Source organism: Saccoglossus kowalevskii, chromosome 18 (assembly GCF_978046115.1).
Source record: "Saccoglossus kowalevskii chromosome 18, keSacKowa6.1, whole genome shotgun sequence".
NCBI classification, from domain to species: Eukaryota; Metazoa; Hemichordata; class Enteropneusta; family Harrimaniidae; genus Saccoglossus; species Saccoglossus kowalevskii.
The window spans coordinates 27158053-27181755 of NC_140658.1; the positions used below are offsets into that span (position 1 = coordinate 27158053).

Sequence of the window (23703 nt, forward strand, 5' to 3'; positions counted from 1 at the left end):
TGCTCCTGTAATGATCAATTCAAAATATGTTCCATCGCTTTCTGTTTTGTTTTGTTTTTGTTTTTTTGGCTATTGTTTAGAGATTCACAATTAGTCACCATAAGTTTAACTTTATTAAAGAAATCTAGCTCAAAACTGTTGGAAGAAAATGATTCAAACTTTTTTGCTATCATCTTCCCTGCGTTTCTAATGGTAAACACTTTATGGCAGACCATTAGAAACTCGGGGCGATGTCAGAATTGAAAAAAAAATGCTGACAAAATTCATGAAAAATTTCTTGAAGAAAAAATATTACACACAAAGGAAATCAAAAATTACAGCGAATTCATATCATTGAAAAAAATAGCACAAAACTAAGTGAAGGAAAAAATATTGTGTATAGTTTTTCTGCCGATGCCAGTTTTGTCGGAGTAATTTCTGAATCATTTATCTGTGAAACATTGTAATTGAAACATGCAATATTTGTTAATCGATTTATTCATTTCGTTTTATACAAGTTCAATAATACTGTATTCCGACTTATACCATATACCTTAGAAAAGTTTTCTAAGGTCTATGCTTATACATTGTTTCAAAATACGGATTCTGGAGTGAGACGACAACATAAATGCGAACACGGTAGAAACCATCGCAGTGTGTTCTTTTGTTTCAATTTTTATATTCATCTAATTAGAAGCTTTCCCACTAATTTTTCTTACACGGTCAAGAGTTTATCGATGTATATCAAGGGCATGCTGCCAGTTCTGTATCATTCTTACAATTTGTGTTATATCGAGTCTCCGGATTGCCAGCGGGTTTTCCGTTAGTAAATAAATCTGAGTTTACATAAAGTCGTTCTACTGTGCTGCTGGTTTAACAGATAATTTTGCATAATATATTATATATATTTCCATAATCGCAACGTATCGTCCCACAAGTTTCTGTTGGTCTTACACAGAATGTTAAGGCTTTGAGACATGTTAATAATATTGGTACTAACAGCCTGTGCAAAGTAGCCTAAGTATGTGACAAGTAAACAGAAAAGTACTTGAAAGACAGAAATATGTGAAATGTTGCCAATCTGTTGCCCAGTGTGGGTGTATTATCCAGGGGTCCTATTTAACCTAGAATAAACTGTATGTGAATACAAATTATCAGATCAGGCGTTTACAGCCGTTCCAGACACTTATTTGACGCTGAAAGACTAGTAGTGCTCAAAGCGGGAGGGTCGTCACCTGCGAATGCGCGGGAATTGAGTCCCAAGCGACGATAACAACACACGCTAAAACGCAAAGGCTTGTGGGTAGACGCTTGTTTGTAAACAATGACACGCTAAGGCCATCTGACGCATGCGTAATTGACGACTCCCCTCGCTTTAAATGTAGACAACATTCTACAATACGTTACACCAGAGGTACATTACTTGGGGTTTGTAACTACGGTGACATGATACCAAGATCCTGTCACAATCTCGCTCTCGCATAAGCGTTCCAACTCAGAAAAATGCGAATGCGCATGCCCGAGGTAACTAGGATACTGGGACGGTGACATGATACCAAGATCCCGTCCGGTCACAATCTCGCTCTCGCATAAGCGTTCCAACTCAGAAAAATGCGAATGCGCATGCCCGAGGTAACAAGGATACTGGGATGTCCAGGTGGATCAAAATAGCTGCCCACGATATGACGGATTACGAGAACTATATTTTCTGTACATTTTCGATGTATTACATTTTTCACTATGATAGTGACAAGAAAAGTTTTATTTTTTCATTACAAACCTTGAACATTGATATATGTCATGTCAGAAGGTCGTAGCCTCAGTCTCGCTATCTACGAGAAGAGACTTGAATGGGATCTTGACATGATGTCACCGTACAGTACTATGCGAGTTGCAAACCCCAAGTAATGTACCTCTGGTTACACACATTGTTTCCACGTTAACATAAGTTGTAACTAGAAATGTAAATGAATTTTCAAAATGCTTTTATAAAATGCCATACTAAAGCTCCCGCTCTAAATGCAGTCAATCAGCTACTGTAACAGAGGTTACGTGTGAAGTTTCAACCATTTTATAATCTACTCTGATCCATAAGTTAATAATTTATTTTTAAGTGTTATGGTGTACAACTACGACACATACTTCGAGCTGCTTCGCGGTGGTGCAAGTACATACAAATGTAGGTAGGTGATGTCATACAAAGGAAACAAGTATTGCTTTCAAGTTAAAATTATGTGACATTGTTTTGACCTCGTCATTGAAAACAGGGATACGCTCACCTAATTGTTAGGGGTATACTGAGAGTATTAGAATACTACACACTACTGCTAGCCCAGTAAATGTGATTATAACGGCCCGGGGTACTACCCTATCAACAATTCCAATTACACAATTTCCGTGGATTAGCGTACGATCGTACGATTCAGTAATGACTTACCATTTACCGTACGTGAAGCTATTCCCAACATATATTATCGCTATCTACCATTTCTATGACAGAAGTAACTAAGTTTTAGTGCAAATGCCTCAAACAAACCAGTGCACGTGATTTACCTCGGCGCGGTCCAATTAACCTTCTTATATTTGCGCAATGCAAAAGGTCAATCAACGATAGTGGATAACAGTTGACAGGGCGTATATCACTTGCACTCATATACAATGCATTTGGCACACAAGTGTGCTTTGTTAATTTGTGGAATGGTCATTTTGATAAAATGCGCTATTTTTCGCTGTTTATGCTTCCTTTTAAAGGACATCGGGCGGGGTCGCGCTTTCATTAATTTAAGTTGTTTTGTCGGCAAACTTAGTTGGGAATCCTTTCATTTTTGGGTAACTTGGCCAATAAAAAATATGAAACTTACGGCGTTTGCGAATTATACAGATCTTAAACTTTTCGTTTATCAGCGACGTTATGTTACAATAAATCACGTCATGCCATGTTGATTCGGGAGTACGCTAAACACGACCATGGAATTACAATGGTTTTTAGTTCCATGACTCGTCTAACCTGAGTCTTAAATTATTCAATATAACATACGAAGCATTTATTACATGTAATAAAATGTACTACATTATAAAACTATTTTCAGATTGTTAACTAAATGGCATGAATGAACGGAATAAACCACATTATTATACATCTGTCACCGTAACGCCGTAAGTTACAGCGTGCCGTAATTCTGTGGTATTTTACGGGTATTTTCATCCTACCATATAAGGAAATGCAAATTCTAAATATAGAATGATTACGCGCGTAAGCGTTCTCTAATAAAAAAAAAAAAAAAAAAAAAACTAACATGGCTGCCACGAGAGTTTAGCCGGGCTCCACACAAAGAATTTCGCTGATTCTGTTCTAAACTTTTTGGATTTCGGCATTCCCATGATGTATCCTTGGAAGGAAAAGATGTATAATAATAAGGTTTTTACGAGGATACCTCAAAGTATGCGCTCTGACAGTACGCCGTCGCATCGACCTCCGCTACGCGTCGGTCTATTCTACCGCTGTATTGTCTTCGTAACATACTTTAAGCATGGAAGGTAATTACCTTCCATGCTTTAAGGTATCCTCATAATAACCTCATATAGCTCTTGACTGTAACATACAGCCCAGCAACGCAATAGTAATTTGAACGATTAATTGGTTCACATAGAGGTCAGGGGTAACTTAGAGAAGTGTGACATTTATTGCGGTCACTAATTGTATTTTTTGGTGTTTTGGTACTATTACAGTCACGTTGTGTCACTCATAATGTGATTTATTGAATCACATGTAATAAATCAAGAAATTGTACATTGGTTCTACACTACGTCCACTGGGTAAGCACTTAATGGTATACTGCGCCATTACATTTCAGAGGGCATAGCTTTTCAGAAAAACAAGTTAATTTTCTATGATTTCTCTCTCGGCATAGTATCATTGCTTTGGTGCGGTATGTTAACGGCGTTTGCGTGCGGTGTGTTAATGGCGGGTCCTGCAGTATTCTCGTGGATATAAAATACTCTAATTTACGCCCACTGCTGTAGACGTCTCGACAGATCTTATCTGAGTTTGCACACAATCAATAGTACAGTCAATATGCACAGTTTTCTGCAGTCACTTTTAATGGGCACTGTCCTACACTATTCTAATAAAACAGTATTCTAACGAAGCAATCAACTAAAAAACTATTTTCTTTTGCCGAACACTGCCATTTGTTGTGGAGTTATATTTCAAAAATTGTCCTTAAAAATTCTTTAAAATAATCTTGCATCCAGACGGTGATCCGGATCACCACCAACATTTAATGGATCCTTGGGCTAAGACGCAGCTTTGAAAACAATTTGGTGTTTATTGCATGTATATAGCTGTATTTTCATTTGTTCAGTGTTTGAAAGACCACCTTCAATTTTGTTTTTGTTCTGGGCCATTTAGTGTCCATACTTTTGCCAGGATTCGGATCAAACACTGATATCTTATAAAACGCAATGGATTTAGTATGGAGTTATATACACATATCTCTCAGTCAAACCAATAAACAAAATTCAAATTAAGATAATTACACTGGGGCATTCATCATACCTCTCGTGACTCCGCGGATTGATACACATCATAATGTGAAACCGTCACCTACATCGCACACAGTTGCAAACACGCGCATTATGACTCGCGATTATAACTAGTGATTTATCGCCACAAAAAGCCTCGCACTATGATCTATATAACCAAGCACGACACATATTTGTTTTTTGTGTGTGTGTGTGTTTACAATCTTGCCATTATATGTGCACTGGAATTTTAGAAGCTCACTAAACACTGGTCGCTAAACATTCATAGTTTTCTGAGTATCCATGTCGCCTTAAGCACATAAAAATAGAGTCGTGTACTTACAGTAGCCATTTATCTTTTGGAGTTCCCGATGTGCATGATGCTGTGCCGAGCAGATATCGCGGTGAGAAACACTTTTAATTAATATTCAACGTCCGTGGCTATGCATGTGCAAATGCGCCCTTTTCCGGTTATTTCTGTTAAATCCATTTCAATGATCGCTACTTCATTGTATTGTTACTATTAATAATGAAATAATCCATTGATTGCATACAATCATACAATAATAAATGTGTAGTCAATAACATCGTACATATGGCTGTGTTGACACGACTCGATTACAAATTTGGGTATCCACGCGACTGGTATTAAATTAACAGCTCGTGTGTACGCTGATTATTCAATGTTTCTCATGACATTCCCATTTTTGTTACATTTCCCCTCATTAAGCTAATTTTTCATCGATCATATTCGTAGTATTGATCATTGGAACGAGTCGAATTTATGTAAACACGGGGCAGTAGGGCGGACAATGATAATTATAATATGATCGATGATTAACATCGATTCGATCCTTAACTCGACAGACTGTCGTTCGCAGTACAAACGAGGCAAGTAACGGAACCACCTATTTTGTGTTGCTCCATATTGGTGTTATATACCGATAATTACATCTAACATTTAAGTTTTGAGATTCCATAGGAAAATATAAGTTTTCATTAGATCAATCGATACATTGTAGTTTTGACAGTTGCCTGTTCATTAGAATTTTCATCCGACGCGTCTTCCTTTTGCTATGAGGCATCGAGGTAGTTTTAATCTCATTAAACATTGCCTCTTACCTTTGGATAGTTAATGCCGCATTTAGTTCGCCTTCGAGATTAGAGTCATATACTAGTATCACACACCTTTTTTCATACCCAAATATTGGGTCAAATTAATAACTGAACGTCATCATTTTTCCTTTCAGAATTTGGATGTAACATTTTGCAATTTGTATGCATTTTTCCATATTTTTTACGACGTTTCTTCATATTTGTGAATTTTACATTTTGAATTGAAACGATTAAGGTTTTTATTGGCCGATTGAATAACATTGGGACACGTGACGGTGCCAATTAAAATATTAACAAAGAAAGAAAGTGAAAACAAAATATATTCAGGTAAGTATTTTCATTATCTGTATTTACTATGTCTGCGGGACTTTATATAGAAATAATGTATTTTCTCTTTCTCACAATCGATTAAATGCGCATGCTCAAACAATATAATTCATAGAAACGCGTTACATGATTTGCAAACCACTCGTTTTGGTTTATTTTTGTTGAAACCAGTGAGCGTGAGAAACTTTGCATTTACACGTTTTCAACGTAAAACGAGATTTCTGAACTATGAAAAAAAAGCTTGAATTTTCTATAATATACGCGCATATTCAAATTCTATGCAAAGGATTTACATGCAATCGCATTATATAAATAAAATGTATACGAACGAACGTAATATATGCAAAGAATTGTCACCCACACGTACTTGCATATAATATAGTAATAGGATCTATAAGTACTTGAACATTGATCAGGGCCCGTGGTAAAATATAGTAAAAATTGACGCAGTACTATTCAGCCCAGGATAACGGAATTTCGCACAGACATTTCAAACAAAGGTAAACAAAGGCAACTTGACAATACTAGTAGTGTGCAAACTATTTTAATATGTTCAACAGAAGAAATTCTCTTTCGGTTTATGGAATGGTAGGTCTGTTAATAACAATTACAGGTAAAAACGAATCGATGTTTTGTTGTTACTGAATCGTGCTAAATCAATTCACCCAAACAACATCTGATTGTAAAAGAATTTCATTCACTTTTGTCTGGATATGATATACACAGTTGTCCATGGAAGTCGCGCAAAGGTGTCGGTTTGCTGTTTCATTTGTGAAAGCATTGATGCCAAGATTGAAACTTTTATTTTATTCAAGTCAATGATCCCTCCCCCCACCCTCCACCGTCAAAAAAGAATGGATCAACAACAATTATATTTTTCAGTCTGAGTATTATAGACTTGTAAATGACATTTAACACTGAATATTTTTGGCCTAAAATTGAAAAATTAATCAACGACATGCATATGGTATTTTTCTTGATGTCTTAGACAAGCGATTATCCGTCCTTTATTGAAGAAAACTGGGCTTGATGTTAATGACAATCTATCGCCCGATTGTTACTAGTATTTGCCTTTTGTTGGTAAGGTTATTGAAAAGGTCACTGTGGAACAGCTACATCGGGTAACTGTCAAGTTATTCACTTTACCTTCCATGCTTTAATCAAGTTTCAGTCGGCGTTTCGTCAATTTACTGTACTGTAACGGCTTAGTGGTTTCCATAGACAAATCGGATTGGACGTGATAGTAGTTTTACTAGATGTGGGCCGAGCATTGATACGTTAGACCATGCAGTTCTTTTGAAACTGTTACAAATTCGCTTTGGAGTTAATAATTAATGTAACCTGGTTTTCTTCGTATTTATAGAGGAAAAACGGAACGTGTTTGTATTGATAATGTTAGCTCTGAACCACGTAATCTACCACGTGGTGTATAATCGTGTCCTATGTTCTACTCTGTTTACTTTGTATTGTGGTCATGTCATGAATTTGTTTACGCGTATCTGTTGACCGACTTAATTAGCTGATTATTAGCGAATTGCTGTGTTATGTCTGTCATCGTTTAAGCCTATTTGAAGTTTTGGACGGAACTTGGCTCAGTGATTTGGAACTAATTCCGAGATAACCGTCGCTATTCTGACTACGATTTCTGACAGTTGGTATCCGTAGTTATTAATGTAGTGAACGATTAATCAAAAGATATGACGTATTCAGTACTTAGTGTGATTGGCTTTATGATTGAATGTTACGCCCTAGAGTCTTTTTACTGTTTTGTAATTGGTTAGAGTTTTGAAAATGAATAAAGTTCAAGTTGTTTTGGTTGGTCTTGGCGAGTACACCAGAAGAGACGCAGTGTAGTCCTGAAGAGTCTTGGTCCAGTCCTGGAGAGCCTTGGGGCGAGTGTTGACGCAGTCTAAGAGAGTCTTGGGTCAGCCTTGCGATAGTCTTGGGGATTTTTCCCCAGGGCGCTGTGTCTTATAGAGCGCTCGACTGATCGACTAAGACGAGAGTTGAAACGTATTTCGTTGTGTGCGTCTTATTTGACTGTAAAGTATAAGTGACTTTCCTGATCCCGTACCTCAAGGGGACTAGATATAGAGACGAGAAGAGTTTCCCCCCTGACAAGTGTGGAGAACCCCGTGGAGAAGAATATTCCCCGTGATAGTCACCTAGAATATATTACTAGTATGTTGAAATATTCGTTACGGAAAATAAATAACGATATTTATTTTCCGTGTCTGTCCCCCGCTCACAAGTGTGTGTTTTCGCGTTTTCGTTGCCCTGCTCATTGTCTCAGGATAGAAATCGACAGGAAAAATGGTATTGAAAGAAGTGACCGAGTCTGCCATTTATGCAATAATTCTGGAATTGAAGACGAATACCATTTACTAATATGAGGTCATTAGGGAAAAGTACATTCCAAGATACCATATTCCTTCATATAATAAGTTTGTGGAATTGATGACGTCATCATCATCATCATCGAAATATTCGTTACAGTTCATTGGCGGATTTAACAACCAACAGGACTTCCCGCCATCGTCGGCGCTCGCGAACTTGGCATTCGGCCAACTTATCGCCCCCACCAGAATCCTAGATCCGCCCCTGCAGTTTATGATGTATGCTAACGTTACGCAATTGTATATACTAGTAGCTTGTAGAAATGCCGAAATATATTGAAATGTGTATCGAAGAAATACGAGAGTTGATGTTGAATAACCAGTCAGTACTAAAAGTATTACACTTGTACTCACAACTTGGCAAGCATGAGTAATTACTATTTATTCGGGTAGGGAGTAAAATATTAGAATTGTAATGTTATTACTCAATTTAGGTGAGATTATTCGTAAATAAAAAGGGAAACAATTTCATTTATGAAACGACATTGTCCTCAATAATAATTTCACCTTGACTAATAATGACGATATGGATTGCCAACTGAAAAAAATCGGGAAAAATCACCGAGCTACTATCAAATTTTACTGAAATCAAACTAGTCTTGGAAACTGCTTTAAAAACAGCAACTCATATTGTATTACAATCATATAAGCTTTAATTGAAATTGATCCAGTCATTTTTAGAAACCAATTGTGAACATGATCGCATGTCAAACCAAACAATACCGAACCACCATTCTTGGTGTCCACGTGATAACCAAATTTTGCAGGATTATTGCAGAAAAAGGCAAGAAATTGGGATTGGACTTGGATAGAACGTAGATTAAACAATGTCATCGAAAATTAAAATATCTGAAGCCGGTACATTACTTGGGGTTTGCAACTCGCATAGTACTGTATGGTAACATCATGTCAAGATCCCATTCAAGTCTCTTCTCGTAGATAACGAGACTGAGGCTACGACCTTCTGACATGACACATATCAATGTTCAAGGTTTGTAATGAAAAAATAAAACTTTTCTTGTCACTATCATGTACTACATCGAAAATGTACAGAAAATATAGTTCTCGTAATCCGTCATATCGTTGGCAGCTATTTTGATCCACCTGGACATCCCAGTATCCTAGTTACCACGGGCATGCGCATTCGCATTTTTCTGAGTTGAAACGCTTATGCGAGAGCGAGATTGTGACGGGATCTTGGTATCATGTCACCGTAGTAACCCCAAGTAATGTACCTCTGGTAATATATAAAATAACTTTTCTTTAGTTTTGTTGTTGTTGTTGTTGTTGTTGTTGTTGACAAAATAATAAATATTCTTCACGTTTAGCGCGTGCCTGGTTACAAGGTGTTTCACAAAATGTTGCTTTTGATAGAACTGCAGTGTATATTTGGTTTACACAAAGACACTAGAAAATCTTTTTCTAGTGTCGTTGGTTTACATGAAACACCGATTATTTGTCGTTATATTTAGTGCGCTGTTACACTAACAGGGTGGAATTTTTTTGCTGGAAAATGACTGTTCTTACTAATATTAATTCTTAACCAATATCGTGGTCGTTTTAGGCATTGCGTGAAATACCTGTCAATTTGAGGGCATGGTTATAGAGTGCCATTGTTTTGTGTTGACTTATATGATGAAAATGATATTTGTTTAATGTAAATCTAAAATACTATGTGAAAATAATTTGTTTTTTAAATGAATGCAACAGGTTTGTATAAACTAACGCTCTAGGTAAAGACATGGAAATAATGGAAAAGTTCGGGTCAAAGAACGACACGGTTTTATGCCAGAAAATACATACATATTTATATAATATCGATTGTTCATAATCACTCAATTGATATATAATATGTATTATAAATAAATTAATTTCATTGACAGAAAGAGATATTTTGATAAGCGACTCGTACATATACACATCATCTGCTTTTAGCATTTTTTCGGTTGGTATGTAATGTTACAATATATTTGTTGATAAGGCAACTTTTAGAAACATTAACAATTATTTAAAGAATCTTGAATTAATGGCCACGTTGAGGGCGTCCTTATAGAACAGCAATGTTTTATGGCCGAATGTAACTATTTATAATAAAACACTAAGTAGCGACACATTTGTTAAAGGGCGACGTTTTGAAACGACTGATATACTTGTAATCTACTTAGAAATTAAAAGACATTGCGATGCGTGATGATAGGGCAACTTGAGAGAGCAATGACCGAGGCGAAGCCGAAGTCAACAATGCAGTCAGAAGGTCAGCAAATCTCAGGCTGTATATCAACCGCGGATTGGGTCAATATTTGTATTATTATACCCAATACCATTTTGTAAAAAGCTGCATTGCAAGATCCCCCTGGTACTAGTTTTTAATAACCGCATTCAGAATTATTTGCGGTATAAGACATAAACAAATCCTGGGAAAATGGAATGTTGTGCGAAGTTCAAAGTGCGACTGTGGTCGTACTGACCGATATAGTTGTGGTGTTCAAGGATTATCTTCCTGTTACAGGTATTTATATAGAAAGATACCTTATTGAGCAGAAAAGGTTACAGTTATTTGGCTTGTTCACAAATCAAAGGTAATCCTCCACGAAAACAAGGTATAATAATAATATAATTTGTCAACGACCAGACCTATTAACCAATCCAGGATTTACAATGAACTACTATCAAGCATAATACTACACTCTTAGAGGCCTTCAGGCACTCATACCGTACTCGCTAAAATGGTGTATGTATAGCGTAGGATTTAATCCCCGTGTTGACGAAGTCCGAAAACAGGTACTTAGGTTTTGACCTCCTTATCGCGTGTGCTGCATCGGCGCGTTCTCATATGGTCGATCGGCACCGTACGATGTATACGAACGCACGAACAAGATTGTGCGTAAATACATAAAAAAAACTACCAATCTTTGATGGCACTGAAATAATATTACAAAAAAGTCACATAGAATCTTGCATCATTTGAAGTCATGACAAAGAGTATGTTTTCAGAGTACCCGGTAATACTTTTACTATTTTGCAAGTACAAAACTAGATGACGTCTGTTATCGTGAGACTTTGAAAATTCTACGAATAACTGAAAAGGGCACTTTGAATGGATAGATTCCAGGCTAAGTATGTACACGTCACGTTTATTGAGGGTATTTACCGTGTCAGCATTTCATGACGCTCCGCAAAGAATCATGGGTAGGTCATAAGCAGATTCATCTGCAACGATCCAAAATGGCTTCCAACACGATGAAAATGTTGCGAAAGTTTATCGAATTCACAACACAAAACAAGGGGTTTGATCGTGTGTGCGACAAGGTGAGGTATTTGTACGACACATATTTTTTCAGCGTTCTATGTCATAATTTATAGGACACTCCAGCTTGGCATGTACGGCATTATATCAGTCGCCTCTATCGTACGGATTTGTTCGTCTGCTCTCCGTTCTCAGACTCTGGGAAGTCTCTTATGACCGAAGAATTTGTCGGTCATAACACAGGTCTATATTTATTCGTTACTCGCTTCGCCTTTCAATTGACACTTAAAAAAACAACGAACCAAGCAATTTGATGAGCCTCTGTGGGATATTATAGAAATATGAACCCAAGCCATGGTCCGTATACAGATTTGTCAACCAGAACACAGTCCATAGCGTTTCCTAACCGGGTGTTGAGCATTGAAGGGAATAGCCCTGAGTACAGTCCTGTAGGTTGGCCTCCTTCCGTTGATCATTCGGCCCCCACAGTCCTGAGAAGTCGCATAGACCGAGGATTCGACACCCGCCTACAAATTTATGGCGGAGAACCGTTCTGCAGTTTTCATGATTGTAACCAGCTAAAACATCTATCGACTAATCTAGCGATCACAAATACCTTTTTTGTGGCCGAAAAATGAACCTACAGCACTGGAACGTTGGCGAAAGCAAGTTTTACGCAACGAAACAACGTTTTGTTTATGAATGCGTCAAGAACAAGATGGCGGCGTATATTTTCGGTTGACGTTGGAAAATGTCGATTTGATCGACCCTAGTGGGAAATCTTATGTAATTTCGCTTCCAGTTAAGGTATTTAGAATAGTTAGACGTATCGACCTGCTTATTTTTTAACTGCAAAGCTGAATGCCTCTTAAATCGCCCGATACACTCTTTCACAATAGTGTCGAATCCCCGGTCTATGCGACTTCTCAGGACTGTGGGGGCCAAATGATCAACGGAAGGAGGCCAACCTACAGGACTGTACTCAAGGCTATGAAGGGCAGTGGTCGTCGCGCCGCGTCCTGTTCGATATGGGACACATAGCGACCATGGAGGTAGAAAAGAGAAGGAGTGAGGACGCTATTTAAGCCCATGTTAATCTTATAAACATCCTTTGTCTTTGGTCTGGTTAAGCCACTTATTGTTTTTGTTTATAAATCGTTTTATCTACATGATGATAGCCGCTTATTTACACAAGAAAACGAGGGTAGAACTGAAAATAATAAATTCTGTTTAAACATCGTCTATAAAATTGAATGCGCAAACCATAAATACCACAAAGGTCATTTCACACTTGTGTAGATACCGGAAATTCTGCATACGGACGCTACCAAGATGTGTGCTTACTTCTTTCTGATATTTTTCATCGCAATAGTCGTCCAACTTTGGACATTGATTGAAAAAATCCCAAAAATTTCCGCAGTGAAATTTAAAGATACATGATAAGATTATAACAAGATGTTTTGACTCGTCATTTTTCATTGGTGTGCAGAACTGTGCAGATGTCGAAAATCGCTCCTTTTGTTGTAATAGATTTTGGGCGTTGAGTACACTCAGCATAGGTTTTTGCTGCATTTTGTATTATTGTTATTTGTTTGGGCATGTGCAGTGAGTCCAGAATCTTTTTGAAGCTTCCGAATACAGCCGAAACATGTAAGCCGATTAACTGTGACATTGTACAGCGTGTTTGCAAACTAATTACAATGTGTACTGAGTAAACAAATCCAAAGCATCATGAAACCAGCGGAAACAATAGCGTCCTCACTCCTTCTCTTTTCTACCTCCATGTAGCGACGTATACAACGCGTGTAAAATACTGTTTATTTACATGACATTCGAACACTTTAAAGTGCGGAACTAGCTGATAGTTATAAATGGTTATATATCTGGATATATCCTGAAAAACTAATTTTGTTCTCACCGGGGATGACTAGTTTTCTAACTATACACTGGACTAAGATGTAGATGGTACTTATAAATGAATATATGAATATAGATCTAGCTGATAGTTATAAATAGCTATATTCATCTGTGTTTAACTGAAATATCTAATTAAGCTCCCATTGGTAATACATAGACATTAGCTAGTTTACTAGTGAAAGAGCACAATTCCGCACCTAACTCATGTTGAGGGACTGTGACTAAGGGTAAGCCAAAGTCAACAATGTAGTCAGAAGGTTGGCAAATCTGTATATCAACCGCTGACTGGGTCAATATTTTATTATTATACCAAATACCATTTTCTAAAAGGCAGCATTACAACAAGATCTCTCTGGCCCAAGTTATTAATGACAAAATTCAGAATTATTTGTGGTATATAGTCATCAACAAATCCTGGAATTCTGTGCGAAATTCAAAGTGTGACTGTTGAGCAGAAAATGTTACAGTCCAGGATTTACAATGAATTATTAAAAACCAAAATGCACTCTTACAGGGCTTCAGAGACTCATGCTGCAATTGCTATAATGGCGTATGTGTGAACATTTTTTAGTCCCCGTTTTGACGAAGTCCGAAAACAGGGACTTTCTGCCATTTCGGAGCTGAATCTCAGTCTATACATATAGACGAATTTCATTCAGATATGGTACATATATTGGACATAATGTACGTAATTTTGTTTTTTTAAATTCAAAATGGCTAATTTAAACAAATGCTGTTCCAGTGACATATCTCTGACCCGCCATGTTCAAACTTTGTATATACATCATGTAACACATGCATTTATTGGACAATTTGAATAAAGATGGCTGAATGGCAGCCATTTTAATGTTAAAACTCATCAAAATTCAGTATTTTTGCCATCCTAGAACTGGATCTCAGTTATATATGGACAGATTTTGTTCAAATGTGGTGCAAACATCAGACATGGGATATGGATGAAAGTTATTTTATTTTTTAGATCAAACTAAAAATGGCTGCCTGGTGGCCATTTTGTATAAGCATGGAACTATAAACCCCAGGAAGAACAACGAAACTAAGAGGATTAAAAAAAACCTTTGTCTTAGTTTATCTTACAGTGCTTTCGCTTTTGTTTCCACAACATTAGTCATAGATGCCGTCGATACGCCCGTTTCAACCGCTTTGCTGGAAACGAGAAACTTGAAAACTTTTTTTTTCCGTTGAATGTCGCTCATTTATCAGTGTTTTTGTCTTGGCGCCATTGTTTTTTATGCTATAACCGAAACAACTCGATCACGTGATCTCCCGAAGTCGCCCGATTGACTCCGAAAATGACCGATAGTCGGAGATAAACGTTCATTTGCGTAAATCGGCTTATTTTTTAATGCGACGAAATAAACAGTCAAAATAAACATTCAACATCGCGGCAACTATCATAGTTCAAAGGAAACGAAGTGGTTGTTCTTCCTGGGGTTTATAGTTCCATGGTATAAGTGAATGCAGTTTTGGATCCACTTCTCTAAAATTTTTTGATTGTTCATGTTCAAACTTATATATTCTCACAAGGATTATGTAATGCAATTACTTGTTTTTTCCTATTTATTTAAGTTACAGTTTAATAATAACACACGTTTGTGAGGGCAATATTACGATATATAACACATCATAACCAGATTATTGGTCACTACATGATTACATGATGAACTTACTCAAGTGACGTCAACAGACTAATCATCACCGCATATGCATATGCACTAACATTTTTGATATATATTTCAACAGCTAATCAGACAAAGCCATTCCACGATTTCCAACTTTTGATTGGCTCACCTAACGGTAGTATCCGCCAAGGATTCAAAACAGAACACTATCAACTATCTTTTAAATCCTTGGCTTTAACTACATTGCAAAAGTTTGCATTGAAATGGCACTGCCATATAAGAGACGACAAGCACATAAGCCAAAGTAAGCAATGCATGTTTCTACATCGACTTTAAACTGGAATATAGACTGTCGACAGTCTTCGGGCCTAATGTAATTGTGTTTCCTAGACATTCAAACTCCGAAGGCGTTTGATGGGAAATGCAAACCATTTCACGCGAGGGACTTTAGTCCCGAGAGATTGTCCCCGTCTGCAGGTTTTTAGTTGATATGAATAATTCATAGTTGATGCTGACATCACAAAATAAATTATATTAACATAACGTATGCAAATTTATTCTAAATGACCCCCTGAATGTGTTGGTTGTTCATGTTATGAACACAATGATTACAGTCACTCCAACCAAAATAGCAAAGAAAACTATTAAATCGCCTAGAACCAAGGAAACAACGTGCATTGTTTGAGACAGTCAAATAGAAAATATATAAAACTGGAGGAGACTGTTTTGCAGGATCAACAGAACTACGACATGTGAAAATATCAAATTTGTTGTGGCAGAGATGATCGATCTACATCTTGTCAGTTCGTATGCGCGCAGAAAATCTGGACTGAGAGCGTCGACTCTGCATAAAAACATGGATGAGTTCAGGAAGAAATTTCAACAAACTAAGCAAGAGTTATTGGAAAGGTCGCAGGCATTTTCCTCTAAGAGAATGGCAACTGAAAGTGGGGGATCCCTGGTTTCGAAAGGAGTTCTTTTTGACAAGACGAATGTCAACATGGCACGCTGACAAACACATCTCTCCCCTCTGTGTAGTTTGCGATAGTGTCTCGCTGGTATTCTTTGCAAGAAATATGGTAATCTAAACGTTCCAGCACTTTTAGAATGCATCCATCAAGATTTGTTTGTGTCATGATATCAAAAACTGCTGTGAAAAATGTCGCGATCGCGTATAGTACAATTAAAACAAACTTTGCGTAAGTCGTGGGCGATCCTAGCCACTGACCCTTTTCACGATTGGCCACGTTAAAATGATAGACATCTGCGCGACTATTCATTTCCATATGAAAGTACCAGGATCTGGTAAGAAATCTTATCAGTGAATTGCAGCATCGAACAGTCGGTTGTGCCTAACAGCACTCCATACTTCCTGTTCTGGCGGTCACAATTTATTTACGCCTATTACGTTTATACACAATATTTATTAATAATAATAACAGATCAATATTAGGTTCCACTGACTGTCGACAGTCTAACTGGAATACAGAAATCAAACACTGTTGTGTTTAATATTCACTGTTCACTAACTAATATTGATGAAATGCAGAAATATAAAATGCAACTTTTAGGAAAGGTGAAATATTATAAACAGGTATTAATTATCAAATATAATGTTGGAATGAATTATGTTTCAAAATTTCAATTTTTTTTATCAATTATCAAATGCAATATTTCAAATATGTTTATACAAATATACATCTACCACAAAATCATCACTGAAATGTGGCATCCGAGATCACTTCACACAGTCCTATGTTGTAAACATTAGCATATCCTTAATAAATAGCAAGTTCTCGTCCATTTTCTGTTTAGTTCGGTTGACGAACATTATGTGAAAGTCTTGAAACAGTGAATGACAATTTGTTCTGTGCAGTAATGTGTGCAGTGGTTTCAGTGACACCATCCATGTTATATACCATGTACATTTCACTAAGCGGACAATATATCTTACACCGTAACATCTGTATCAGAAGCCGTATCCCTAATAGAAGTCATACCCAATCTTTTTGAATAATTGAGAATCAAAAATTCATTATTTCTCATGTGTGTAGATGCTCTAATAGAAGCTGCATCCCCTCTGTTGCATTGTACCATTTTAATAGAAGCCGCGGTTTCTACTACAGATTTTACAGTACCATGTAATATTTAGAGGTTATTGACAGCTTATGGTCAAAATAAGACATTCCAATAATTTTGCATGCAATAAACACAATTTGCTTTATGTGTATTGAACATGTGCTTCTAATATTATAGTAAATACAGTATTCCTTACTAGTACTTTATGTCTCCAATATCTTAAGCACACAGGAGTTCTTTCTAATTTTTCTTTGATTATTCATTGTCATGTGACTAACCTTAGAATGAGAGGGACAGGCAACTACAGTGTTTCTTTTGTTTTAACCTGGGTTATAATCCTCCAAATAATCTCACAATCTTATTAACGAATAAACAACCATCTGTTTATTTTTACTGTCGGCAGCACTCGTGAAATCGCGCAAAACGCGCGAGTTTCCCTGCGTGACTACTGAAGCAACGATCATGAATATGCTAATTGTATGTTAATGAGTTTTCCACTTAGTGTCTCTTTCTAAGGTCTATGGACTAACCAACCTAACCAATCACTGCATGTGTAACAACAGTGAGATGTGATAATCATAAATATTGATTCAGGTGCCTGGGGACACAGGTTACCATGACATTTATACTCTGTGTTTAGATGTTCCAATAATAAGAACAATTTACGCTGGCGACTAAACTATCAAGAAGTTTTGAAACCTTGCCAATAAATAAATAAATACATTCAGAATCCATTTATCACACAATAGATGATTGTAAAAAGTATTTACCCGCAAAAACAGGGGGTACGCTGTTGTGACCATTTTGACAATTAGAGGAAAAACAACAACATTCAGGTATCAAGGCAGTCTTGGCCATATTTTATTATTTGATGAATACCCGGTGTTGTTGCTGGCTGTGTTAGGATCTAGGAGCAAACTTGATGTGACAACTTCAGAGAAGGTGTAACGCCTTTAAAAAACTTGAGGCTGCAAAAATTAATAAAAATATCTGCTTGTCAAGAACATTTTTTATTCACAATTGTTTTTTCTTCACTTTTGACAGTCCCTTACAAAACTGGTTGGTTTGATTTCTGGTTTGCTTAAAATTGTGTATCACATAATTTTTTTGTCATTGCAGATTATTCCTGTAGCTGGTACACCCGGAAAATGCAAATTCAGTTTAAAGGTCGATGAAGGGCATTTAAATACAGGAGGAACCTTGCATGGAGGATTGACAGCAACACTGGTCGATTCTCTAACAACTGCAGCAATAATGACTGCTGGTGGCTCACCTGGTGTTAGTGTTGACTTGAATGTTACGTAAGTAGTGAATCAATGATAAAACAAAAAACATAGGAATACTGTGAGGTTATTACGAGACTACCAAATAGTATGCACAAAGAAAGTACAGTGGGAGTATCGACCGAAGTGCAGCGTAGGTTGATGTGGCCGCATACTGTCTGAGTGCATACTTTGCGGTATCCTCATAATAACCTTATTATTATAAATTATTTCATCCCAAGGATACATCATGGGAATGCCGAAATCTAAAAAAATTTTGAACAGATTTAGCAAATTTCGTTGTGTAGGGTTCGGTCAAACCTTGAAGGCTGTCATGTTTGTGTTTATTATTAGAAGACGCTTAAGCGTGTAATCATTCTATATTTGGAATTCTCATTTCCTAATATGGTAGAATGCAAATACCCAGTGCAATAGCGCAAAATTACGGCACGCTGTAACTTATGGCGTTACAGTAACAGATGTATAATAATAATGATATTTAAAGATAGTGCATGGATAATTTTAGTCTGGTTAACCTGTATTTTTAGTTCTTTTGGATTGATCTCTGTTCGTCCATTCATCCATACTTATCCTGCCATATTTCACACATGCTTGGGTTGATTAACTTCAAACTTCACATGTACATCAAATATGCGCATACATTTGTTTGCTGATCCAATCCAATCCTATTCAATTCAATTCAAATCAAATCATAATTTTCACCATTCCGGAACCAGATCTCAGTCATGTGTGGACATATTTGGTTTAAACTTGTTACATACATTGAACACAATGGGACCTTCATCATTTTGTATATTTTGTTTTAAAGAATGCAAGTATAAATGACGTAAGGCTAGTTACTGCCAAAGTCAGATTACCTCACAAAAAATCAAGGGTCACAAGTGAATTATACCCCCTCACAGACTATGAATAATAATTCCCTTGTAAAGAAATATTTCGGCCCCAATATGTGCTATAAATGAATAAAACAATGCATACAACAACAATTTTCCGTCCTGTTCAGCCAACTGGAAATTATGTCCTTAAAATAATTAAACAAATGACTGTAAAATACTTTATTTTAGCTGGAATAAATTTTTTCTGAAAACACATTTTGGGTGTTTTGTATGGAATTTATTTTCACAGATTTTTGATGAGTTGAATGTAAAATATAGGAAAAAAAGTATATTCACTGGATTTTATTTTCAGTGAATCATTCCTACAGCTAAAATAGCGCAAAATTAATTCTAAGTGAAAATAAGGTATTCTACAGCAGGCACCAAAGTTTTTGAAAATATTTAACTCAATCAAGGACTTTTGGTAGACTGCTTTCCCACTGCTTTTTCAATCCTAAAACTTGTTTGTATTCAAAATTAATTATGACAATGCATAATCATATTGAAGCAAACTATAATAAAGGAAATAATAACTATTTTTTGTGAATGGTTACAAAAGTTTGCTTTCATCACAATTGATAATTCAAAGGATGATGGAATATCCTGAAAGTCGCAAATATAAAGCGATAAATATCACTACTTTAAAAATACAGATAAACACAGATGCAGATCTTTTTAAAATTGAAGTAGTCATGCTAAGTGCAGTGTCAGGGATTTTTAAAAACAAGGGAACAGGGGCGCAACGCCATCATGCCATGGCCATGCGCCCCCTTACCCTGGAGACCAGATCCTCTGGCAACCATAAAATTCTGATTGACTAGGGATCACATGTGGCCACATGCAACTGTGACCTGTCTGATAGTAATTTTGGCCCCAAGGAAGCCATAGAATGCTCCATTTTAACTTAGAATTATCAAAAACTCCACACTCTGGTAGGGAGAACCCCATCTCTCCTACTTGGTGGTGCCACTGAACTGCAGTGCTTCCTCTTGCAGTTTTTTTCTAGAAAAACCCCTGATCACATGATACTGTTGCTTTGGAAACAGTGATGGAATTTGCATGAGGAAAACAAAATATAGACTTCCACTGGACCCAAGGGTAATAAAGCTATGGTACTGTTGGTGACATGTGGGTAACACTGCAAGTCTCAGGAGGTACATTGCTGCTTGTATGTGAGTGTGAATACCTGAATTTGAGACATATACATTTATTTTTATTTATTTATTTTTTATTAGACGCATAAAATCCTTAGGAAAGGATAAAAAGGGTCTTACAGAAAGAAATTAAAAAGAAACAAAAAAAACTACAATCTAAAAAAGAAAACAAAAAATAAAAACTTTTCTAAAAACAAAAACAAAAAACAAGTCAAAAACAAAAAAATACAATTTGCAGCCAATGGTGAATACAGAATATAGAATGAACACAAAATGTGGCCTAATACACTGATAGTTGTTGCTGTTTTGTTCCATAGCTGTTTTTTAAGAAGAAAGCTAAGGCTGGTGCTAGAGTATGGTTTGCCATAATCAAAATTAATTTATTTTGACTATTTTCTTTATCAAAATTTGGAATTTTATTTTGTGCAGTCAGGAATAATTTGTCCCTATGGTGACTGTAAGCTGGACATTTCATTACAAAATGTTGCTCATCCTCAACTATATTTTGGCTGCACATATCACATGTTCTTTTATCCAGCGGCACATTATTATGTCTGCCTTTCTCAATTTTAAGGTCATGGTTGCTTGTCCTGAATTTTGCAATTAACCTTCATACATTGGCTAAATCTCCAAACTCTTTGTCGGCAATCATCTGTTACTATTTCTTTTGTTTTCGAGCATAATCAAAACACCATACCTTTTTTGGCCTCCAATGGTATTGTTTGCAGCAAGATCGAGTAGTGTTTTAAGAGCTAGCTGGCATTGACACACTCCCATATAGTACAGTACATAGTTTGATGGGAAAACATCTGAATTACTTGCACATAATTGGGGAGCCATAATTAGCTGTTGTCATGACAATTGTAAAAGTAGTGCAGGCCACAGAGTGAAAATATAAAATAACACCAATCACATGATAGATATAAATTGTTATTTGAAACATGTGCCGCAGTGAATTTATGATAATTGTAATTATCTTCTTTTCAGAAAGTGACGAGATTCATAACTATAATGAACATTTATTTATTTTTACCTTTCTGTCAGATATATGAAAGCAGTGAAGGAAGGAGAGACAATATCCATCAACGCAGAAGTTTTAAAACTTGGCAAGAGATTAGCGTTTACAACTTGTGATATTTCAAATGAGAATGGAATCCTAATAGCGCAGGGTAGGCACACAAAATTTGTTGGATAAAGTGAAAACCTGATACTTTTACTGCAATAAGACTAGATTGAATATATACTATTTGTGTTGTGTATACATCTTCTCATCATGATGGCTTACTATAAATAATTTAAAGGGTGGTAGTCGTCGCGCCGCGCATGTGCGACATTTGTGTTGATAAACATTGATTTTCCCACAATCCAATGCGCTCTTCTAATGGAAATCACAAGTTTTGACCTAGGCGCGACTTGGACTAATTACCGCTGGTGACTCCTTTGATACATCCCAATCACCTAAAAAATACCTAATTGGTTTGGTAACGTCTCAGTTTGTACTATTTGATCTACACAACAGCCAAAGTCGCCATCAATGTTTATATGAGACTCGTATATCTCTTAGTGACGACTACCGCACTTTAACCGATGTAACTAACAATGGACCCTGACAGTTCAGTATTAGTTCGTGCAGTTCTTTTCAAGTGTCCCTTTCAAATATCTGATCCTTTTTGTTTTGCCTGACATATGAAGTTTCATTGTATTATCGCAGCATCAACCAAGTCGAGTGGAATACAAGTACATCAACACTCCATAATTGTAAGCTATGTGTGTGAGACGTTGAAGTTACTTAGCAATAAATTCAGCATCCACTGGTTATTTAATTCATGTCATGTAATACTGTTCTGTTTCTGATGACCATTGGACACTACTAACTTATAGTTACATAGGACATAATATTCAATGTTTTACTCGTGCTCTAAAGGATGTACAAAAAAAAATTGTGTATTTAAATTTTGTAAAATATTCATCTTAATGTGATTCAGTAATAGGATAACACCTCATGATGCTCATAAATATATAATAATGCTTGCCTAATTTCTGCTATTTGCAAGAAGCTTGAATACTGTAACTTGTATTTGATATGATTACTTCACATCTTCAAAACATAGGAGACTTCAACCAAAGTTCTACCATCAGTAAATAGATGAAGCTCAACTATCTACAAATATGAGTGTGTGGAACACTCTGCAAGAGTTTTATAGACTTCTGTTTGGTTTCACTTTGTGATTTGATCGCAAAAAATTTCTTATTTTGAGCTTGATATAGCAACACTGTATTGCTGACATGTATTTTAGGGAAAGATTTATTGTTTTTATTTGGGAAAATCAGTGAATTGTGAAATATCACCAACTATACAAGGATTGGGTGATACATGGTTTAGCAGTCTAGAATCTACCGGGTATATGCCACTCCACTAATGCTAGTAATATATCATCACAGTTAACTCAGTATTGCTTATACAAATGTATTGCAGATTGGATTAGTTATAAACATTTTTAAGATGAGATTGTGGAATTCCCAGCATGCAGCTTGGTTGGTTGACGAACATTTTATTTCTCATTTAGTATTTTATTAAACAACTATGACATCCCATTGACTGTGTGTGATGTTTGCTTGAATATGAATAGGTAATAAGATGTACTAGTGTCATATGTAAGTGGAATATACAGTATGGTAATTGTGTAACCTCTTCATTCATTGTCTCATGTGAGTACCATTGTGTTTGCATTTACATCGCATGACATTGAATGGGCATATGCTTCAAATAAATGTTCTAAACATTGTTGCATCACTTAAAAGTCGCATTATTTTAGCATCAAATAGTCGCGTAAAATTTGACTGAAATAGATTTATTCGAAATTGTTGTTGTATTCATTGCAAATTTGTAATAGTGAAAAGATTGAGACTGTACATCATGTTTTTATTTATCATGAGGTTCAGTTTTCCAAATGCACAATCAGGAAATACAGTTTGAAAAAATGATCATGTCAAACAGGTCATCACTATAATTGTTTTGGAGCTGTATACAGATTTTGAAATTGAGACGCTTACCCTAAAATTTTGGTGGATTAGGATGATTATCATCACCAATGTTTAATATTTTGTTGAAAACAGTCTGTGGTTTTTGCTGACATTGCAAACACTGATTTGACTGTTTTACCAT

The 23703-nt window shown here is 36.2% G+C and overlaps 1 protein-coding gene across 2 annotated transcripts; it reads left to right on the top strand.

Moving 5' to 3' along the window:
• Positions 1–11527: 11527 nt before the first annotated feature.
• Positions 11528–23132, top strand: LOC100372823 (acyl-coenzyme A thioesterase 13-like). 2 transcript variants are annotated; one of them, XM_002735708.3, is made up of 3 exons: positions 11528–11651; positions 18345–18526; positions 21582–23132. In XM_002735708.3, exons 1-3 carry the CDS (start codon positions 11568–11570, stop codon positions 21730–21732), a joined length of 417 nt encoding a protein of 138 aa, XP_002735754.1. In that variant the 5' UTR covers positions 11528–11567; the 3' UTR covers positions 21733–23132. The 2 variants fall into 2 exon arrangements, with proteins under 2 accessions (XP_002735754.1, XP_085348997.1); XM_085492871.1 differs by lacking the exon at positions 21582–23132 and adding an exon at positions 20430–21134.
• Positions 23133–23703: the final 571 nt, after the last annotated feature.

Bases quoted from the DNA above. Each gene is read 5' to 3' on its own strand.
- LOC100372823 (XM_002735708.3), top strand. From the start codon at position 11,568: ATGGCTTCCAACACGATGAAAATGTTGCGAAAGTTTATCGAATTCACA. The intron at 11,652-18,344 runs GTGAGGTATTTG...TTGTCATTGCAG, and splicing joins TTGATCGTGTGTGCGACAAG to ATTATTCCTGTAGCTGGTAC. The intron at 18,527-21,581 runs GTAAGTAGTGAA...CCTTTCTGTCAG, and splicing joins AGTGTTGACTTGAATGTTAC to ATATATGAAAGCAGTGAAGG.